Below are 19,368 nucleotides of genomic sequence, written 5' to 3' on the forward strand. Positions count from 1 at the left end.
GGAGAGAAAAAAGGGAAAATTCAAAATATACTGAATGTCTATGAAAGCACTCTTCAGGCGGTTAAAGATAGGCTTCCTCCAGAATATGAAAAGAACATGGGGAAAAGACATAAGAGGGTAAAACAGATAAAAATAGACCCGTACTTGAAAGCTATGTGCCCTCAGACCCAATATCTAAGTGTTGGCGAACAAGTGACTGTGTATGTGTGTTTTAGAGAGAGAGAGACTAAGAGTACGAAAAGGAAAAAAAGGAAAAACTGCTATGGTTTTTTCAGGAGTCTAGCCTGTGAGGCAGATGACAAACGACAACATATGGCACATCATATTAAAAATAACAAACAATACTAAAACAGATCAGACACTCAGTGGCGCTACATATAAAAGCCTTTCCCTGCATGTAGTAGTTGGAGAGATACACTTAAAATAGAGTTCTTTGAAAAAGATTTATTACAGATGGTAAAAAAGTGTTTTGACATTGTATAATAAAGGCTACAGGAACCACTGCCTCTGCCACACTCATTTAGAGCCTGTGTAAAATAGTAGCATATATTTATGACTGAGGGCATCAGTAGTATAAACTGTTGCAATCATATCTGGGCTAAAACAAAACACAAGATTAGCAATGTTTCTTTTGATTTCAGTCACTCACTAGTAACGACTCAGGAAGGGTTGGTCAGCATTTGTAAATGATGAAATAACAACAGTCAATTAGGTTTTACATGTACATTTTTGTTTTTTAACAGACATGAGCTGTATCCATATTCACATACACATACTAAGAAGTAACTTCTCGGACATTAATGAAGTATGTTTTCTAGGTATGCAGGTTAGTATGAATACACAATCCCGGACATACTTCATATTGGAACGTGGGCATTGTCATGTGATCAGAATATATGACATTGCAACAAAATCAGTGTAAATTATTTACTCTGGTTTTGTTAAACAAGTACATTTCAACCACAAGAAATACATTTCTTGGTGTATATATAGCACTTACAGTTGAAATGAGCCACCCGACTTGCGGTTCTCAGCCATTTTTTTTTTTATTCAGTATTTGAATAAGATGTCTTCTCAGCTATTGTGGGATTTGGGATAGTAAAGTGTCCACTGGTTGCACACTTTAGAATCTCACTGGATGTAGTAGGTCATCTGGGAACTTCTCACTTACTGTTTAATAAATACTGAGGACTCTGACATACTACTTATGGGATACTTTATAGTAGGGACACATGCATATTCATACATAGGGACTTCTAATGTGCATCAATATACATTGTAAACAAATACATTTTTGCAATTTTCTGTATACTTATGATTGTTGTTATTTGAATACAAAATTGCATGAATGAACTGACTCTGCACACTAAAGTGAAAATACAATTTAAAATGTAAATATGTATCTGATTTATCTCCACATATAAAAGTAGCCCAGATCAGAACTGAAAATGTCAGATTCAATATTCCCTGCCTCCCCCACCCCCACCCCCCAACACAACATCTGTATCGCACATGAGGGGAAAAAATCGGGTTAATGACATTACCAGGGAAGGTAACTAAGAATGTGTGCTAAATAACATTGTCCTGTAAGCTTAGGCCTCACAAGTCAAGTACAACCTCTTCAAAAATACATAAATTACATATTCATCCGATTACCAGATCAGGCCACAATAGACAAGTCCCTAAAGAAGAGCAAAGTCATGGAGTGCAGCACAAATACAACTTTAGTGCAAATTAGTGGGGACGTGAGGTATTTTTTAAAAGTCCCATATCAGGTCTAAATCCTAAAAGGGTTGAATCATTTGGAACAGCATATTAAAATACTACACTTACTATTTTAGCAGTATGCATTACGTATGCTGTGTCCAGTATACACATTTTCTATATGCATGGAACACCCAGATGACCTTCTATATTTGCAAAAAATTCACCTTCCACTTCCAGTGTGACAAATGATCCGTAAGTAATATAAACCACAAATTTTAACTTTATCTTGACTTATGATTTGTTGGCAGTAATTAAATAAAAAATGCATAATAAACATAGTAATTAATGAAATAAATAACTGGATTAAATGTGCAGTGCATTGAGGTCATGTGGCATCTTACGTTAATCGTTGCATAATGCATGCTGTTTCCCATTCAAGATAAAATAGGCAGTATACAGTATATACTGTGCAGTACACATTATGCTAGTATTCTATTCCAGCATAGCCATTAGATAAGAGACTGATCAATGGGAGAATGGTGTTCAGGAATTGGTTGCTGTAAGGACGGGTCTGTGAGTTTGACTGCCTTCATATTAACCTTTTTCTGTTGAGCTGTTTGCTGCTGTTGCCTGGCAACGTGCCACTTCTTCTTTCAGAGGGATGTGTTTTGCAACCGTAAAGACACAATGTTGCAAAAATGCAGTGATTATCTTAAACAACAGGTTGCGTCCATATGTGCTACAAAATATCATATTACAATTTAGAAAAATGATCAGTCAAATGTCTAACCCTGTACACTGCTCTGATTCTCTCTCTAAGTTTCTCTGTGAGCTGTGTGCTGAGTGGAATCTCCTGCAGACTTTGATGCTGAGAGCAGCAGTTTGGAGCTGGACTCAAGCATATGCACCACACCAGTGAACAGCAGAGAGAGAAAGTGTTGCATTCTAGAGTGGAGGAGAGATGAATAGGTGATGCAGGGGAAAAGATGGATGGATGGATGGATAATCTTTCTATCTATGCATGCATGATTGACAGACAGACAGATTACAACAGACAGACAGGCAGACAGACAGATACACAGACAGACAGATAGATAGATATGCTGCCTTGTATTATGGATGATGGATGAATACTCTTGCATGTATGCAGGGACGCATAAGGATTTTTGGGCCCCATGACAACTTTGCACTCTGGGCCCACTATCTTATCGCAACCCGTACAACATTTTTTTCTTTTTTATTAAAAGTTATCATTAATAATAAATGCAAACATAATCATGATTGCACATTAATTAAGAGACACTAAAAACAAATCTAAGTTTGAAAAGTTCATTAAAATAATTGAAATAACAATGCATTTAATAAATATAACTTTGCAATAAATGAATGCCATTTTAGTGAATTGGGACTGTGTTTCTAATGGGAATATCAGATTTTTTACAGCATGCTTCAAATATGGATTCAACCATAGAATGCATATGTGGGTCAAAAATTACTCAGCATCTAGTTTTTAAGACATAATTTTAACATGAATTGGTCTTTTGATCTGCCACTCCAGGTATTCCTCAATTAAGGTGTCTTCTATCATGTGAACTGTGTAATATAGAAATATAGAGTCAAATGGCAATATAGAGTACATGAGGTTGTAATTTTACAATTTTATAACTACATTTTTTGTAAAAAATATTTTATCCTAGTCCATTGTACTTATATGTATATGTTTGTGTGGGCAGAGTTGTTGAGACATTTCATATTTTACCACCAAAAATAGAAATTGCCCATATTTCTGTTATATCAGCATTTTTAGACTCCCACCCAAAAGTGAATACTTCATTTCAATGTGTCTGACAGTCTTCATAATTCAATAAAAGATATATAAACTTTAAAAAAATGTAAATTAGTTATACAGATATCATTAGAGTTAAATTACCTTGAAAAATAATATATGTAATAATATAATGTATTAAAGAGGGATAAAGTTACATATGCGTTCTAGGGTTAAGTCATCTTGTGCAATATCTGTAGGCAAACAAAACCAACGTTTTTCCCCTACAACAGCATTATAATAGAACAGATTTTATACATGTGAAAAACTGATAGCTTGGCCCATAATTCAAAGAGGTGCAGGCTTTAAATGAAAATTCTCTCGTCATTTACTCACTCTCATGCCATCTAAGATGCGTATGACTTTCTTTCTTCTGCAGAACACAAACAAAGATTTTTAGAAGAAAATCTCAGCTCAGTAGGTCCATCAAATGCAAGTGAATGGTGGTCAGGCCTTTGAAGCTCCAAAAAGCAGATCAAGTCAGCATAAACATAATCCATAAGATTTAATTGGTTAAATCAATGTCTTCCGAAGTGGTTTTGGGTGAGAGCAGACCAAGATGTAACTCCTTTTTCACTGTACATCTTGACAGCAGTCTCCTTGGCAATCATGATTTCAAGCTCTATTACACTTCCAAGCGCCATCTAGCACTCTGCGCATGCGTCAAGCACTAGGAATTGTAATCGAGCTTGAAATCATGATCGTGCCTAAAGACTGCAATGGCAAGATGTACAGTGAAAAATTATTTATATTTTTGTTTGTTCTCACCCAAAACCAACTGGATCACTTTAGAAGACATTGATTAAACCACTGGAGTCTTATGGATTAACTTTTCCCTGACTTTATTTCATTTTTGGAGCGTCAAAGTCTAGGCCACCATTAACTTGCATTGTATGGACCTACAGAGCTGAAATATTCTTCTAAAAATGTTTGTTTGTGTTTAGCAAAAGAAAGAAAGCCATACACATCTGGGATGGCATTAGGGTGAGTAAATGATGAGAGAATTTTCATTTTTGGGTGAACTAAACCTTTTAAACCCTTGATTTTACTTTTCTTATTTATAAGAATTACCACAGGTTTAACTATGGATGGCTCATCATTATTGAATAGGTCAATGTAACTATGGTTCCCTATCTGTCACTCACTCGACGTTGTGCCGATGTAGTGACACTAGGGGTCACTCTTGGGAGCCCCAAACACATCTGATCTTTGAGAAAAGGCCAATGGGAATTGGTGAGTGGAATTTGCATGCCACTCCCCCGGACATACGGGTATAAAAGGAGCTGGCTTGCAACCACTTGCTTGTATTTCAGCGAGCTGAATTTCTTCGCCGATCCATTCACCTCTATAAAAGCTGTTGGATTTACTGCACGTTACAGCGGCTTCTCCCCCTCGCGCACTGGTGGAGTGCAGAGAACGCCCCTGGGAGCTTCTACAGTCTAAAAGAGTATATATTCTTGCAATAAAAGAGTATATTTTCCCTACTAAAAGAGTGGCACTGAAGGAGAGCGTCTTTTTAAAGATGCCTCTCCGTCTGTGTTTATTTCCTGGTCGCGGTCATTACCTCTCTGCTTCTGATGGCCACGATCGCTGTCTTACGTGCTTGGGCGCTGCCCAAGCGGTGACAGCATTCATGGACGGGTCATGTTCTTACTGCGAGAGCATGACCATGGCAATGTTGTGGTCGCGGCTATCCTTCGTTAGAGGGAAAGCCACCCCAGTGGCTCCCCGTCTCAGTCCTTCTACCTACAGGTTTGAGGCCATGTCGGTTAGCACTGGGGGCAATTTGGGGACCCCAATGGGAGCCGCTCAGCCCGGTAACCCCCCAAGAACCTCCCATTCCCCAGTACGCTCATTCGCCCCACTGGGATGAGACCGCTGGCTCGTCTCAGGGCGAGTTCGCAATCTCATTCGGTGCTCACGAAGCGGATGAGCTCTCGATCGCAGCATCGGAGAGCGGGCTGGTCCAGTCTGACGCCAAACACTCGACTGGGCTCCCACCTTTGGGTGCGGTCACCCAGTTGCAGGCCGACGTGGAGCTCGGTGACCGATCTCGCCCTCCGGGTGTCGAAGGTCACGGCGCGGGCTCTCGGGCAGGCGATGTCCACACTGGTGGTCCAGGAGCACCACCTATGGCTCAACTTGGTCGAGATGAGGGAGGCTGACAAGGTACGGTTCCTTGACACCCCCGTCTCCCAGGTCGGCCTATTCGGCGACACCGTCGAGGACTTTGCCCAGCAATTCTCACCGGTTAAGCAGACAGAGGCTATTCAGCATATCCTGCCCCGGCGTCCCCCTGCGGCGAGGACACTGGCTCCGCCGCGGCCTGGCCCCGGTGTAGAGCCGCCCGCAGGAAGCAAACGCCCCCCCCGTCTCACAGCCTGCCACCAAGAACCCGAGGAAGGCTTCTAGCCGCCCCTGAGACGGGCGACCCAGGCACGTGGAGACCTGCTGCAGGCCTAGAGATGGTAAGCAGACCACTCCATCCTCCGGTGGAGGGCCGAGAGGAGAATCCTTTGTTGCCTTTTCTTTGATTCACCACATGCCCGAAAGGCTGCGGTACCCAAATGTTCAGAAAAGGCCCTGAGACATTGTCTCGGCTCCTTAGCACAAAACCTGAATGACTGGTTGCGAGTGGCATGCAAATTCCACTCGCCAATTCCCATTGGCCTTTTCTCAAAGATCAGAGGTGTTTGGGGCTCCCAAGAGAGACCCCTAGTGTCACTACATCGACACAACATCTCGTTCCCTCCATCAGGGAACAGAGGTTACGAAAGTAACCAAGATGTTTCTTTAAAACACATTTTACATTTTGTTTTGGAAAAAACAAACAAACAAACAGTAGCCTAAATATTTTAATCTATAATTAAAACTGCCTTTGTTATAATAAAACAAAGTAGACTTCCCCTTCCCTTTTATAGTTTTTATCAATGTTTAACATTTCTGTCTAATCATACAGTACCTGTTACTACAGTTGGTGTTACTACAATAATAGCGCACATTATATTTTCTCATCTTTTCCTCAACAGTGCTTTTAAAATGTCAAGTCTGTCTGGCCTTATGAGATTTTTGACATTCACCATACTGCTTCAAAGAAGAATATTCTCAGTTTAATTCAGGTTTTGTGGCCTGTACTGCGTGGCTCTGCATGATTCAGTTAAGCCTGGGTTATAATGTGTCCAGCGCGAGAATGCGCACAAGTCACGCCTCACACTGTACAGATGGGAAGCGCTTTTGGAGTAAACCACTGAACGTCTTAAGGGGGATTCCACACACTAGATCATCTTTTATTATCAAGGAAGATTAAGAGCAGTCTTCATTTTACCTAACCAGTGCGAAGTGTCCATTTATAACAAAATCACGCAGGAAAAGTCTTGGGGGTTCTGCTAGGACCCCTGTCTGTCAAGGCCCTTACAATCACCACCCCCACCATTATGGCACCCCTGTATGCATGTGACAGACAGACAGAGAGACAGACAGACAGACAGACAGACAGACAGATAGAAAGATAGATAGATAGATAGATAGATAGCAATGTATCTAATAATGAACCAGGGATAAAAGTGGGTGATGCACAGAGGGAGAAAAAGGGGGCAAGTGAGAGAGAGAGAGAGAGACAGTGTGAAAGAATGCAAAATCTACTTGTGTAATTGCCCACATAAATGTGTTATTCATGAATCACAGATCTAAGAATAGATTTCAACAATATTTCCAAGCAACAGTGAATTATGGAAGATAATGGTCATGTAAGATCTAGATATAGTCCATAAGAGAAGACCATCTTTATCAGCTTTCCTCTGCCCAGTTCCTCTAAAGTAAGCTCATGGCAGAACATGGATATTTCATACCAGGGGAATAGCGGGTGGCTGCATTTACAACGTTATGCCTAGTGGCTGTGAAATAAAGGAAAACGGAGAAAGGTTGAGAGACAGAGGTAAAGGAAAAAAGGAACTTCCAGCAATCAGGACAAATGTGCAAGGACCAGCTAGGCTATAAAGCAAAGAATTAAAAATAGCAAAATAAAAGATCTAGATTGAAGATTAAATAAATATCTAAATTGAAGAAACAGAATATTATAGTTTAAAAAGTTAATTTGAATCAAAACAGAACACATTTCTCCAGCTCTACATGGCACTGTGTCAGTTTTCCATAACTAGCCGTCAGCTAGTTTTTCGCACGGAGGAATATACACTTCAGAGCCCCATTTATCTTTCTGTTCCTCGGAGAAGAGAGTGAGTGTTTCTCATACTGAAATAGATCGGCGTCTAAAACAAGTGGTTAAGTGTAGTAAAATAGCTAATTAGCTGTGCTTCGCAGGGCCCCTGCTGTTAGGCTACATCAATATCCACAAACATAAAAACAATATTCTGTGTCTGCATGGCTGCACCTTACAAAAGACTACAGAAAAATAGCCGCTTGTTTTACTAGAGGTTGAGCTGTTACTGAAACATGAATAATAGGCAAGTCTGTTTCTACGTCAAACAGACATTAGCGATGTCTGATTTAGCGGTTAGCTAAAAACTAATGAGGCTTTCGAAAATATAAGCCTCTTGGATCTGCCGTGTTTGAATCATGGTCAGAAATTAACTTTCCCATTAGGGGGCAATCTTTGGGCAATATCAACCAGGGGCATTTTTTTTTTTTTCCTTTGTAGAGGCAACTTTTTAAAACGACTCAAGTGTCATCCTTTTATGTCAAATACTTCAACTTATTCAATTAATTCAATTTGAATAATGAGATACTGCTGTTACCAATAAAATAAAATCAATTCAGCCAGAGATATGATTCACACAGTAAATGTGGTTAATGTTCTCTGTATTATTATATTATTAATATTAAAAGCTTTTTTAACATATACATATTCATTAATATATTAATATTATTATTAAGTAAATTGTAAAATTTGTTTACATTACATTATTTTATACAATTTCTCATACCTGATTAACTAAATATATAACATCCATATATAACATCCATCCCTCCCTCCCGCACTTTTGGCCTCTAGCAGGTGAGGAGGCTTTTTAGACAGATACTTTACCAGCATAAGTGAGATGGGATGATCAGCAGGGAAGTTTAGATCAGAGAGTGATAGTGTTACTCAATAGGACAGTTTATTTTGAATGAGAGGAGCAAACGGTCAAGGAATTTAGCGTGGGAGCGTGACACTGAACTGATGAGGAGCGAGAGAAGCAGAGTGCCCATCTGTGCAATCTGCCACTGACTCCATAACATCTGCACGACGTACGGCACATGAAAAATAATGTTCGTCTAAAATTAAAATGAAGATCACAATGAATGTATTTGTAACTATATAAGATGTTATTAATAAAAAATTTTTTTTAAAAAAAAACAGGAACTCGTGGGGACATCCGGGCATACAACCGCCTCCCCCACCCCCCACCCCTTCTGAATTTCAGGGCCATTTTTTGTCAATTTCAGTGGCATATTTGCCCCAAGCCCCGGTTAATTTTCCAACCTGGTTTGAATGCTAACTTCAGTTGTTATTATAGTCATATAATTCTATCAATGGTTCACATGTTTAACATTTATAATCACTAACTCTAAATGGAAATAAGCAATTAATGCTGCCTTCAAGTGGACCTAGGAAGCTCGTACCTCTGAGTTGGGCATTTGTTACAATGACATGTCACGCATTCAAGTCGGAAACAAAATACGGAAGAAGCCAAAGTCAAACAAATACACAATGAATGAAGGCAAAAGTTTTTTTCTGTTGTACCAGTGAATAAATATAAATGAAAACACTTGCTTAATCCAAGCAGCGAAAGGTGAGTCATTAGTTGACTGTCATATATAACAAATTAATACTATTAAAATAAAGTACAGAACTTTAAATGTTTTTGCAAAATAATTTGTTTCCTTCATCTTTCCTGTCGACACGCTCCTTCCAACGTCCCATCTCGGCAACTCGTGTATCATGTAGAATTCCGAGTTTCCCACTTGTAATTACGACTTTGCTTGATCGTTCATGTGCTTAGAACTTGTAATTACGATATTTCCGACTCCACTTGAAGGGCACATAAGTTCCTTTGGCTAGCGACACCATGTAGCTAGCAACATTCCGCTAGCAACAACTGCTCGCCAGTGGGTATAAAAATATTCAAATTTGATGCACCAAAAGACTGCTTGTTTTACCAAGGAGTGGCGGGGAAAAGAGGGCATTTATACATCAAACAAACATTAGCTATGTCTGATATAGCAATTAGCTAAAAACTAGAGAGGCAGCTTAGTGTTTGAAAACATTAGCCTCTCAGATCTGGCATGTTTGAATGCTAATTTAAGTTATTTCTGTCAAATAATGCCATCAATGTCCCACTTGTTTAGACTTTACAATCACTTACTCTAAAACTGAAATAAACATTCAAGCTAACCCGCTAAATCTCGAAACTGCTCACCTGCTGCATTTGGTATGTAAAAATATGAAATGAAGGGAGTTTTGCACAGGGCGCCATACAAGCTAGAACCGCTACTGATCATAATTCAGGGATTCCGCGTGAGCTGGTGCTAAATGGCAGAAAGTGTAAACTGCTGAAATAAAGACTTGTGTGGAATTAGGAACCTAATTAGGGTAATCTGTTTCTTCAAATAGGACAGATTTGATGAAGGGTTGGAAGACGCCGGAAAAGCGAGGGTAGAGCGAGGAGAGAGGGTGATATGAACAAGGAAGCAAGGTTTGGCTGTGGTAAGAGAACTGCGCTAACCCGCAAGGTCTATTGAGAGTGCCTTCTTCCCCAGAGTTCATTAATTAGTTAATTAGTCAGAGCAGACGGCTTTGGTGCACAAATCAGCGGCTCTGAGGGGCAGCTGGGCGGAGGCAGAGATGGAAGGTAATAGTGGCTCAGATGCAGAAAAAACATACATATTCACAGAGCAGGAAAATCACAACGGGAGCACAAGCACAACTGACTGCTGCAGTACAGTGCAGTGCACTGAGAGCTTACTCTGGTCTACTGCTGCCTGCTTCTTGGAGTGTGTGTGTGTATATATATATATATATATATATATATATATATATATATATATATATATATATATATACAGGTTTAGCTATACTTATAAAGGCTACATTTTCGAAAATGTCATCACTAATATAGTTAAACATGACAAAATTGGACAAGTGAGGACATTTTTAGATGTCCTCACTATAGTTAAAAAGGCTCAAAAATCGACCAAATCAAGTTTTTATTTAAATCTACAATATTAACAAATTTCTGTGAGATTTAGTTTTAGGGGTAGGGTTAGGGTGTAGAACAAGGGTTTTTAACAGGGTTCTACAAATTATTGTTTGATCCACAATTGGCACTTGATAATTAATCAAATGCGAGCGAAAGTGAGAAGGATGAGCCTGTAGTCCCTCAACATGTTGAAGTTCCTCGCACCTGCATGCCAAACCTTCCTCTTGTGGTAATCACACATCCAGTTTTATTTAGTTATGAACTGATTAGACAGCCTAACACTATTAAAGTGTGATGAAACTGTGCTTATCAACAGAAGCGTGCAGCACAGACAAACTATTGGCTCAACCATTGCTCATCAAAAGACACCAATAGTGCGAAGCAGACCAGTTTGAGTAGCGCTGTAGTAGAAGTTCTGACAAGTAAATGCGTCTGTTATGCGTTGGTCACGCTGGGCAGTTGAGCTGATGACAGCCTACAGTTTAATGTGTTATTTGTTGCTTTTTGCTTTCAGAACATTAGCCTACTTTATAAATAAATTGATACCGCTGAGACTATCAACCTAGCATAGGTTACATAGTCCTTAACATTTCACACACACACAAAACAGTGACTCTCAGAACAACATAATTAAAGGTACACTCAGTTATTTTATCCTCAATACAGATGAACAGTAAGTTTGAAACATAAAATCGACCACTCACATGAGATGAAGACTCCAGTCATATCAGTAACCTTATAAAAGACGTTTTATTCTGCATGGAGAAGTCTGTCTGTCTGTCTTTTTTGGAGGGGGTATAGCACAGTGATTAAGAAGAAAAAAAAAGGCAGAAAGGTTACAGACCCCTGCTGTATATTGTTTAAAGGAATATTCCAGGTTAAATACAAGATAAGCTCAATTGACAGCATTTGTGGCATAATGTTGATTACAACAAAAATTACTTTCAACTCATCCCTCCTTTTCTTTAAAAAAGCAAAATTTGAGGTTACAGTGAGGCGCTTGCAATGGAAATGAATGGGGCCAATTTTTGAGTGGTTACAGGAAGAAATGTGAAGCTTATAATTTTATAAAAGCACTTGAATTCTTCTGTTAAAACTCATGTATTATTTGAGCTGTAAAGTTGTTTAAATCTTAATTTTTACTGTCCTTTTAGGGTTTTAGGGTTTGTTGGCATTTAATCTTCATGGCAACAAAATTGTAAAATTGGCTATAACTTTACACAAAAAAGGTTTGTACGTGATTTTATTACACTAAAATCATGGTTACACGCATATTATTTATGTCACTATACTTTTGAAACAGTGAGTATTTTAATGTGCCCCATTCACTTCCATTGTATGTGCCTCAATGGAACCAAGATTTTTGCTTTTTTTTTTTTTTTTTTTTTTTTAAGAAAAGGATGGCCAAGTCAAAATAAATGTTTGTGGTAATCAATATTATGCCACAAATGCTGTCTATTGAGCTTAACTTGTAATGAACCCGTAACATTCCTTTAATGATTATTTTAATGGCTTTGCACTGTAAAACATCAAAGTATGTACATACATTAATACCATATGCATGTTATTATAAGCAGGGTTGGGAGGGTTACTTTTAAAATGCAATAAGTTACAAATACTGATTACTTAGATTTTTTTTAATCAGTAACGTAATCCAGTTACCTTAATGTAATCAGATTACTTTTGATTACCTCAAGATCACATTTGTGAATAAAGTCAAGAGAAAAGCAATATGTTCTCGATGACTTTTAATCATGCCTTCTGAATGCAAATAAACCGTGTTTGAGTAATGTAGCTACTATTATATATTAGAAAAAAACGTAAAAAACAGGGACAGTGCCTCCTTAATAGGAAAACAGAATATGTTCTACAGAAAATGTAGAACAATTTTTTTTTAATTCTTTTTTATTTTATCCCCTTTTCTCCTAAACTGGAATGCCCAATTCCCACTACTTAGTAGGTCCTCGTGGTGGCATGGTTACTCACCTCAATCCAGGTGGCGGGGGACAAGTCTCAGTTGCCTCCGCTTCTAAGACAGCCAATCTGCGCATTTTATCACGTGGCTCATTGTGCATGACACCTCGGAGACTCCGCATGTGGAGGCTCATGCTACTCTCCGCGATCCACGCACAACTTACCACGCGCCCCACTGAGAGCGAGAACGACTAATCGCGACCACGAGGAGGTTACCCCATGTGACTCTACCCTCCCAAGCAACCGGGCCAATTTGGTTGCTTTGGAGACCTGGTTGGAGTCACTCAGCACACCCTGGATTTGAACTAGCGACTCCAGGGGTGGTAGTCAGCGTCAATCCTCGCTTAGCCCCCCAGCCCCACAAACTCCGCATTTTTAACCAAATCAGGTGAGCCCTCTATCTGTTACAGAAAACAGTTTATTTTCTCATCAAGCAAATACAGTTAGAACAGATGCACTGAATTATGTCTTGGTTAACATGAAAAAATCTGACAGGATATACCTCTTTCAACTGAAGTTAAGATGGAAATGAGAAGTCACACTAAAGTTTCGACAGTAGGTGTCCCGTGTATCGGAATACTGGCCGTTCGCCGGGGAGAGTGGTCGTTTCTCTGCTTCTATTCCTACTCCCGTGAAAACGATTGACAGATGGTCGGATGGCGAAATTAGGGAAAAGTTATGATTAATTTGAGCTATCCTTCTTTAAATTATATGTTGGGTCCTTGGAAAATCACTGCATCTTCACAGCTGGAAGGTAAATTGCACTGAACTGTAATGTTGTTTCCTTTTTCTCCATTGAAGAGACAATAATGTCAGAATTTCCACAAAAATTATAATAGTCCTCCAGTGTCCATTGCGATGAAACAGCCCTTAATGATTTGACCTTGTTTGCCTCAAGAGCACAGTGTTGATGTGAGACAGGTGTTATTTACACATGCGACAGTAAGTAGTGCCAGATTCACGTGTCACGAGAGAGAACCAGATGAGATCTCCAGTGTGCATTTGATCATATCTGTACCACTATAAACCAAGCAGCAGTTTTTATCATTTTATGTCAGGAGGATCTTTAGTCTATTTATTTATATATTGAAAATTGTAATCCTGCTAGTAATCTCAATTTTTAACAAATGTAACTGTAATCTGAATATGTTGAGTTTTTATGTAACTGTAATGGATTACAGTTACACATTTTTGTATCCTGATTATGTAACACCGTTACAAGTATTCTGTTACTCCCCAAGTCTGATTATAAGCATAAAATGCTGCTCCGTCTCTCTACCAGCCTGAAAAAGTTAAGAAAGAAATGTTTCAAATCGCAGCTGATTTTACTTCCTGTTCATTTATCACACTGGTTTTGGAAGGTCAAGTCAAGCACATTGCATTTTGTGATGCAGTATTCAACGCAGTAAGCTCTGTATATTGCACATATGGACAAATGTTGTAGGTCATCAGAGTATTCTATGCAAACAGAATATTCACATACGGTGCACAGAATACATCATAAATACTGCAGCAATAGTAAGAGTAGTGCTATTCTGAACATAACCTCTGTTATACTGCTCATTTTGGCAAATTTAGTAGGTCATCAAGTACTCAATGCAAACAGAAAATCTGCATTCTGTGCACAGTATACATAGTAAAATATATACTGCAGCAATGGCAAGAGTAGTATAGTAGTATGCAATTCCAAACAGAGCCAGAGCATGAATTTCAGATACTACATGTCTATATCACCAACTGGCTTCGGAAACACAAACGAGAGTGAAGGGGAAACAGTATGTAATCCTGCACGGGTCAGAACTCAGAAACAAATGAGGTGTGAATGCTGCATTATCATTGGTTTGAATGAGTTCTCTGCTTCGCTGCAGATATAAAAAGGCACTTCTGATGGTTATTTTTAGCTTGTTCACATATCTCCCTTCTGTCTCTTTCACTTGTTCTGTCTCTTCAGCTTGATCTCAATAATATATGTAGCTATGTGTACGTTAATATTTGTAACATTTAAATGTATGTTTGTACATTTGGATAGACACTGAAACTTAGATTATGGACGTTTGAAAGCATCTAAAACGTAAATATTTTTACGTATTTACAGCTTTAGAAACATACAATACTGATGAATCGATTATAAATACATTTGTACATTTTTACTGTTTTATAGATATTTTAGCTGCCTTAACCCTACCCCAACCTCTTGAAGGAGTTCCCATCTATGTTGGGCACTTATTGGCTGCTTTTCTTTATTATTTGGTCCAAGTCATCAATTTCAAAAACTTTATTTTTTTTCTTTTTTTTTAATTAAATTTTAGTTTTATAATGAAATAAATTAACATGGTGGCACAATTATATTTTTGTCTACAAAACTCATTTCAAGTGTTTCAAAACTTTTGACCGGTAGTGTACATCGCAGAATACGGCATGTTGCAAACGGTCACGAGACACTTGAGAGCATAGACATATAAATACATTTTATAAATCTATGCTTGAGAGCCTATGAGCATTTGACATCACTGCCATAAAACCGCTGGTCGTAATATTTTTTTAATTTTGAAAACGAAAACAACCAACGCGGGTTGGCAGTTACGGCAGGCGTGACGGTACTGCGGCAGATGGAGACGGAGATTGTTGAATAAAAGGCTTGAATTTGGGTCTGTTCATCACAGAAAGCAGTCTGAAGATTTGGATTATAGCTAACAAATGTAAACTTTTTGTAGTTTATTTTGTTTTTTGTGTCCCATGGCAAACAAAAATAAAATTAGTTTTTAAAAAAAAAAAAGTTTTTGTTCATTTTAACAATATAAAGTTTAGTCTTGGTTAAAGTGATATAATCCTTTAAAATGTTGTATAAGACTGCAGAAATCACACAGAACTGAATGAAACCATTACAATATCGTATTATAATGTCAACTGCGTTAAATAAATGTGATGGCATTTAACCAGTCTCATTGATTATAAATTAAATGTAATTAACTGATTAATTCTATGAATTATTCAATATTAATACATTCAAACAGTATACGTATACATTTGTACGTTTCTATAGGTGTTAATATGTAAAATGATGAAGTTTAGATGCTGTCAATACGTCGATATTGTACGTTTCGGTGTCTATGCAAATGTAAGAGAACGTACGTTTGCTTGAACCAAACTTTATGTAAGAATACATAGGAATTCTCATGAGATCACATTGGTCTCCCTCCACCTCTCCCACCTTTTCTCTGGCTGTTCTTCCTTTTATCTCTCTGCATTCTCTCTCACTGTTTAAAGGTGCAGAGGCATATAGCTCACAGTTCTGTCTGGCTGGTGTGTGTGTGTGAGAGTACATGCACTGGATAAAGGGTCCAATTTTGAGCTAAACCTGCTTTTATGATGCAGAACAGTGTTTTGCTTCCTTTGTGCATTTTGTTGCCTGTTTGAAAATGTTTCATCCAATCCAATCATCCAATGTGGCCGGAATGGCAAGACACACATGCACTAATACGTAATCCTCTTCACCGCTGTATAAAACCCTCTTTAAAGCAGAATAGAGAGAAAGCGATAGAGATAATGCACTGAAAGGTTACTTTTATTCATCCGTGTATCAAAATTGCTCATCAGTGGTAATAATGATCCTTTTTGTATTCTTTCTCTGCAGGGTCTGAGTGCATATACATGTGTTTTTTGTATTTATGAATGTTTATAAAGTGCGCATTTTATAAAACATGGGGTTTGCTTGAAATTTCATACCACCATACTACTTTTACTGTTTGTACAGAAAGCAGTATGTATAATGCGAGTAGTATACAAATTTTCTGTATACATAGAACCCACTTGCCAAAATGTGCAGTATGCAACAGAGCATATTGCATGTAATACTGTATACCATTACATAATATGCTCCATTTCCGTGTGACAAATGAACCGGTAATATTAGCTATGATTTTAACATCTTTTTCATCATTTTTTAATGAATGAAATTGGATTAAAAATGCAAAATGCAACCCCAATTCTGAAAAAGTTGGGAAAGTGTGGAAAATGTAAAAAAAAAAAAAAAAAAAAAAAAAAGGAGTGATTTGTAAATTCTTTTCACCCTGTGCACTACATCAACACAATATTTGACAGTTAAAAGGTTCAAAGACCCCAGTCAAATCTCAGTGTGTAAATGGCTGGGAATGCCTTTGTCAGTCAACAACATTCACACTGCAGTGCTTCCATTAAAGCACAGGGTGAATAGAATATTCAAATCACTCCTTTTTTTATTAGAATTTTCCATACTGTCCAAACTTTTTCAGAATTGGGGTTGTAATTTTTATTTCCAAAATGATAAGTTATTTAGTAACTCAATGACACTCACTAAATTAAACTTGCCATGAAGTAAATCATGTGAAAGCAATGCAGCTTACTAAGTGTATAAAAAATGTAATGTTTTAAAAAATTGCATGCCATATTCAGTGAATACTGCATAGTAGATAGTAAGCGTAAGGCTAGTATTCCATTCCAAACGAACACTTCTGTATGTTCAGAAAAGAATACTAGCTTAGTACTTACTACAAATACCATGCAGTATACAATGTACCCTGCTTACTACTATCAATGAATTAAAACAGTAGTTTGCTACAGTGTTGTCACATGATGTCAGTACATTTCAGCGAGAGCCTTCCAGTAATCATCTTGGAAATAAAAAGGGTTATTTAGCATTTATAATTCAAGTTTTTTGTAAGCTGTGTTAACATTTAGCAGTCCAATCAAATAATGAATCAAGAAAGATGTTGTTAAAAAAAGTTTATTCATCACACTGGAAACACACACTACTGCAATTGTAAGAGTAGTACGGCAGTATACTATGTCAAACACAGCTTAAGTAATGCTCTGCTTTAGACACAGCACACAAATAATCTAAATGGTGTGTCTCTCTTTTCTTTTCACACCCCAGCCGACATGAGGACGCTAATAAAGAAGCCTTTTGATTAGTGTATTAAACACATTTTAGAACACAAACATGCCAAAACTAGCCCAATTACAACTTTGACTGTGATTTGCTCAGATCATTTAATCACAAGTGAATGTTTCGTTGACCTTCTTAGTCTGTTCAGATTTATATTTAATCTGTCACTCTTGAAGGTAAACTTATCCTAACCTTCTGCATTAAAAAGGAAGTGGTCTTGACATGAGCACAGAATGCTGTAAACCCACCTCTTTGTAGAAACAGCCCAAACCCCTTACACCATGCCTAAAACCTTCCATGTAAACCCTATGCATAACATCTAAACCAAGCTTGAAACTGTAGCGTTACTTAAGCGTGCTGTAATGTCATTACTAACAGCTTGGAAATGTAGCCATAATTGGGTCTTTTTTTACAGTTTAGTGCCACTGAAAGTGGCATACAGGCTTTAACTTTTTCCAGATTGGGTTATTGTGATTCTTATATCCTTGGTATAATTTTTCAAAATCTTTAGACTAATGTAGAGCAGAACTCCTTCTAGAGTAAGCTTCTAAAGTTTCGGCTATTTCGTCTTCCTTATTGAATTATTGTGATTTTTCTCTCCTAGATAAGGTCATTTTCTAATGTGTTAAGCTAATGTAGAGCAGAACACCACATCTAGACACTAATGACCCTAAAATACTAACATCTCAGAAAATGAAGAAAGTAAATCAATATTCCTCTAAAATCTCACTGATGGCTTCATATAATTCACAAAATAGATTATACATTTCAATAACTAAGCTCTACACAATCATACATCCACAACAACTTTTACTACAAACTTTTCTATGTCCTCAATTCCTCAGGTTCCCAGACAAACACTTTAGAACAAATACAGAGATGCCACTTTTCTGTTTCAGTTGAATACAGCACTAATTAGTTTTGATTTACAAAACTGTTCTTTGAATGAAGAGCATTAGTGGCAAAATGAAGTTAAATCTTTGTATGTATGACGTTAAGGAAGTCAAACGCCACTGGTTCTCTCGCGTCTCGTGGCCGATCATCATTGACATCCAATCTGGTGCGAAGTAATGATTTAAATATAGGTCTGCTTCTACACAATATGCAAAGCTATAAATGGCTTCAGAAGATTTGGAATATAATGTCTGAGTTGTATAGACTGCTGTTGTTTATGGTGCTTATTTGTCAATTTTGGAGCTTGACCATAAATGATGACAGATTTTTTTTTCTTTTCTTTTTCACCCGGCTGTACTGACAAGGTTTAGAAAGGAGACATTAAAAACATGTTGCACTTACCCAGAACGCCCAATCTGTAGTTCATTGTGATGACAATCACGTTTCCATAAGCAGCAAGAACGCTCGCATCAAACATGTTTCCAGTTCCCTCCATGTATGAGCCACCATGGATAAACAACATCACAGGCTTCTTCCGACGATCTCTAATATCTGCGTAAAGTACAGACGTGCACAGAAAACATACAATCAAACCCAATGCACAGAGAGGTTTAACATAATATCCAATACTAATGCTTCAGCTTTAGTTCTGTTAAATAAATAGCAATGATCTGTGATCTGCTTAGTTAATTAAACATTGAAAATCTCATATGAAAGCAAATGCAGGTTCTGTTCATTTCTTTCAAATTTCCAGTAAAAAAACTGGCAGCTGTGATGCCAGAACAAAGCTGCCAGAACTTTATACTTAAAAATACAGTGATGATGTTTTAGGCATAAAGGGATGTCAT

The 19,368-nt window shown here is 37.8% G+C and overlaps 1 protein-coding gene across 3 annotated transcripts in view; it reads right to left on the minus strand.

Moving 5' to 3' along the window:
* Positions 1-19,368, minus strand: part of nlgn2b (neuroligin 2b) — a 128,542-nt gene that overhangs the window by 16,585 nt on the left and 92,589 nt on the right. For all 3 annotated transcript variants that reach the window (XM_051684383.1, XM_051684382.1, XM_051684381.1), the window contains one exon: positions 18,923-19,072. In XM_051684383.1, the coding sequence (XP_051540343.1) occupies positions 18,923-19,072 (150 nt within the window). The remainder of the gene's footprint in view (positions 1-18,922; positions 19,073-19,368) is intronic.

The sequence above is a fragment of the Myxocyprinus asiaticus genome, chromosome 42 (assembly GCF_019703515.2).
Source record: "Myxocyprinus asiaticus isolate MX2 ecotype Aquarium Trade chromosome 42, UBuf_Myxa_2, whole genome shotgun sequence".
Lineage (NCBI taxonomy): Eukaryota > Metazoa > Chordata > Actinopteri > Cypriniformes > Catostomidae > Myxocyprinus > Myxocyprinus asiaticus.